Source organism: Acyrthosiphon pisum, unplaced genomic scaffold, assembly GCF_005508785.2.
Source record: "Acyrthosiphon pisum isolate AL4f unplaced genomic scaffold, pea_aphid_22Mar2018_4r6ur Scaffold_20960;HRSCAF=22641, whole genome shotgun sequence".
Classification (NCBI taxonomy): Eukaryota; Metazoa; Arthropoda; class Insecta; order Hemiptera; family Aphididae; genus Acyrthosiphon; species Acyrthosiphon pisum.
Window position 1 is genome coordinate 474,927 of NW_021770374.1, and position 1,988 is coordinate 476,914.

The window sequence follows — 1,988 nt, forward strand, 5'->3', positions numbered from 1 at the left end:
GAAATGGCCACTTTTTTTTATTATATAGATAATGATGACAGGAAGGGTTTAAAGAAAATATAGGTACAACATTAAAGCTTATTAAAATCACGTAGGTACTTACAATTAAAATGCCACCAAATTTTTTATGTGGGAAATTCTAATAAAATGTGGTAATTTGTAGTACTCGTCGTGGGATTTGAAAAATGTTTAGCTGGCAACACTGGTTGCGAGTCGCATGGACAGTGCACACTCCCTCGCCGAACTTTAATATGGCCACTAAGAAGAAGGTAAGAAAATAATTTCTACATCATAATTGAATTCAACATAATATAATATTATTTTATTATAAATAATGATGACAGGAAGGGTTTAAAGAAAATATAGGTACAACATTAAAGCTTATTAAAATCACGTAGGTACTTACAATTAAAATGCCATTAAATTTTGTATGTGGGAAATTCTAATAAAATGTGGTAATTTGTAGTACTCGTCGTGGGATTTGAAAAATGTTTAGCTGGCAACACTTGTTGCGAGTCGCATGCACAGTGCACACTCCCTCGTCGAACTTTAATATGGCCACTAAGAAGAAGGTAAGAAAATAATTTCTACATCTTAATTGAATTCAACATAATATAATATTATTTTATTATAAATAATGATGACAGGAAGGGTTTAAAGAAAATATAGGTACAACATTAAAGCTTATTAAAATCACGTAGGTACTTACAATTAAAATGCCAAAAAATTTTTTATGTGGGAAATTCTAATAAAATGTGGTAATTTTTAGTACTCGTCGTGGGATTTGAAAAATGTTTAGCTGGCAACACTTGTTGCGAGTCGCATGCACAGTGCACACTCCCTCGCCGAACTTTAATATGGCCACTAAGAAGAAGGTAAGAAAATAATTTCTACATCTTAATTGAATTCAACATAATATAATATTATTCCTCTTCTCATCTCCCTAGATCCCGCTCGCCTGTGGGATCCGCATCCCGATGTCGATCTGCGCCATCCATGGACAACCGACAGCCGTGGTCAAGAGTAGGTCAGGACATATTAGTATATATAAAAATTAAAAAGACATGTTCCTAAATCCAAAAATCTAATTAAACAAATTATTTTCAGGGCGGTGTACGGAAGACGGCCTCACCGCGGCCGCTGAAGGTAAGAATATATTAATATATATAAAAACGTTCAAGTTTTATAAATTGATAAATCTAATTAAACTAATTTTCCAGGACCGTAGTGAGACTATAATTCGGCGGCCGTCGAACGTAAGGATATATTATTATATTTAAAATGTATAAATCTAATCGAACAAATTATTTTCAGGAGGCCAGTCGTAGCTGAGCCGCCGGGACGACGGCAGACGTGCTGCCACCAAACGTAAGGATATATTTGTATACCTATAGTATACTAACAAACATCAAGTTTTGTCTAATCAAAAACATTATTTTCAGGAGCGTAGAGCCACTGGACCCACCGCCAAAAGTCGTAAGGATATATTTTTATATTTAAGTGTTTGATATTGATAATTCTAATTGAACACATTATTTTCAGGAAATGAGTGATGCCCCGGAGGAGGAGAAAAAATGTAAGGATATAATATGAATACTTTAGATAATAACACTTTTATTAATAATTTTAATCAAACATATTAGTTTCATGTACCGAGAGCAGAACAGAAGCCAAGGAGAAGTTTTTAACAGGAACATTTTTTCTCAATAAACAATTTTCTACGTTTATTCGTTATGTTTTTTTCAGATGTTTAATAAACTAATAACCTCAAAACATGACTATTTCATTTACAATTATATTTTATTTTCCTTTTCCTTTCCAACTGGATTTTTAAATGAATATGTGTGTACTGCGCGTACGGTATGGATGATTTTTTTAATTTCTGTTAGTTACCAATACTATTGCAACACAATAAATTATATTTGTGGTGTGTGGATCAAATAAGATTAATAGTTATAAGGGTTCTATGGATGTCGGTGAAATTAATG

The 1,988-nt window shown here is 32.7% G+C and overlaps 1 protein-coding gene across 1 annotated transcript; it reads left to right on the plus strand.

The window, feature by feature from the left end:
* Window positions 1–857: 857 nt before the first annotated feature.
* Window positions 858–1,982, plus strand: LOC107885863. The gene is made up of 6 exons (XM_029492159.1): window positions 858–875; window positions 948–1,023; window positions 1,108–1,146; window positions 1,233–1,368; window positions 1,443–1,476; window positions 1,543–1,982. The coding sequence occupies exons 1-6, from the start codon at window positions 858–860 to the stop codon at window positions 1,591–1,593; spliced, it is 354 nt and encodes a 117-aa protein (XP_029348019.1). The 3' UTR covers window positions 1,594–1,982.
* Window positions 1,983–1,988: the final 6 nt, after the last annotated feature.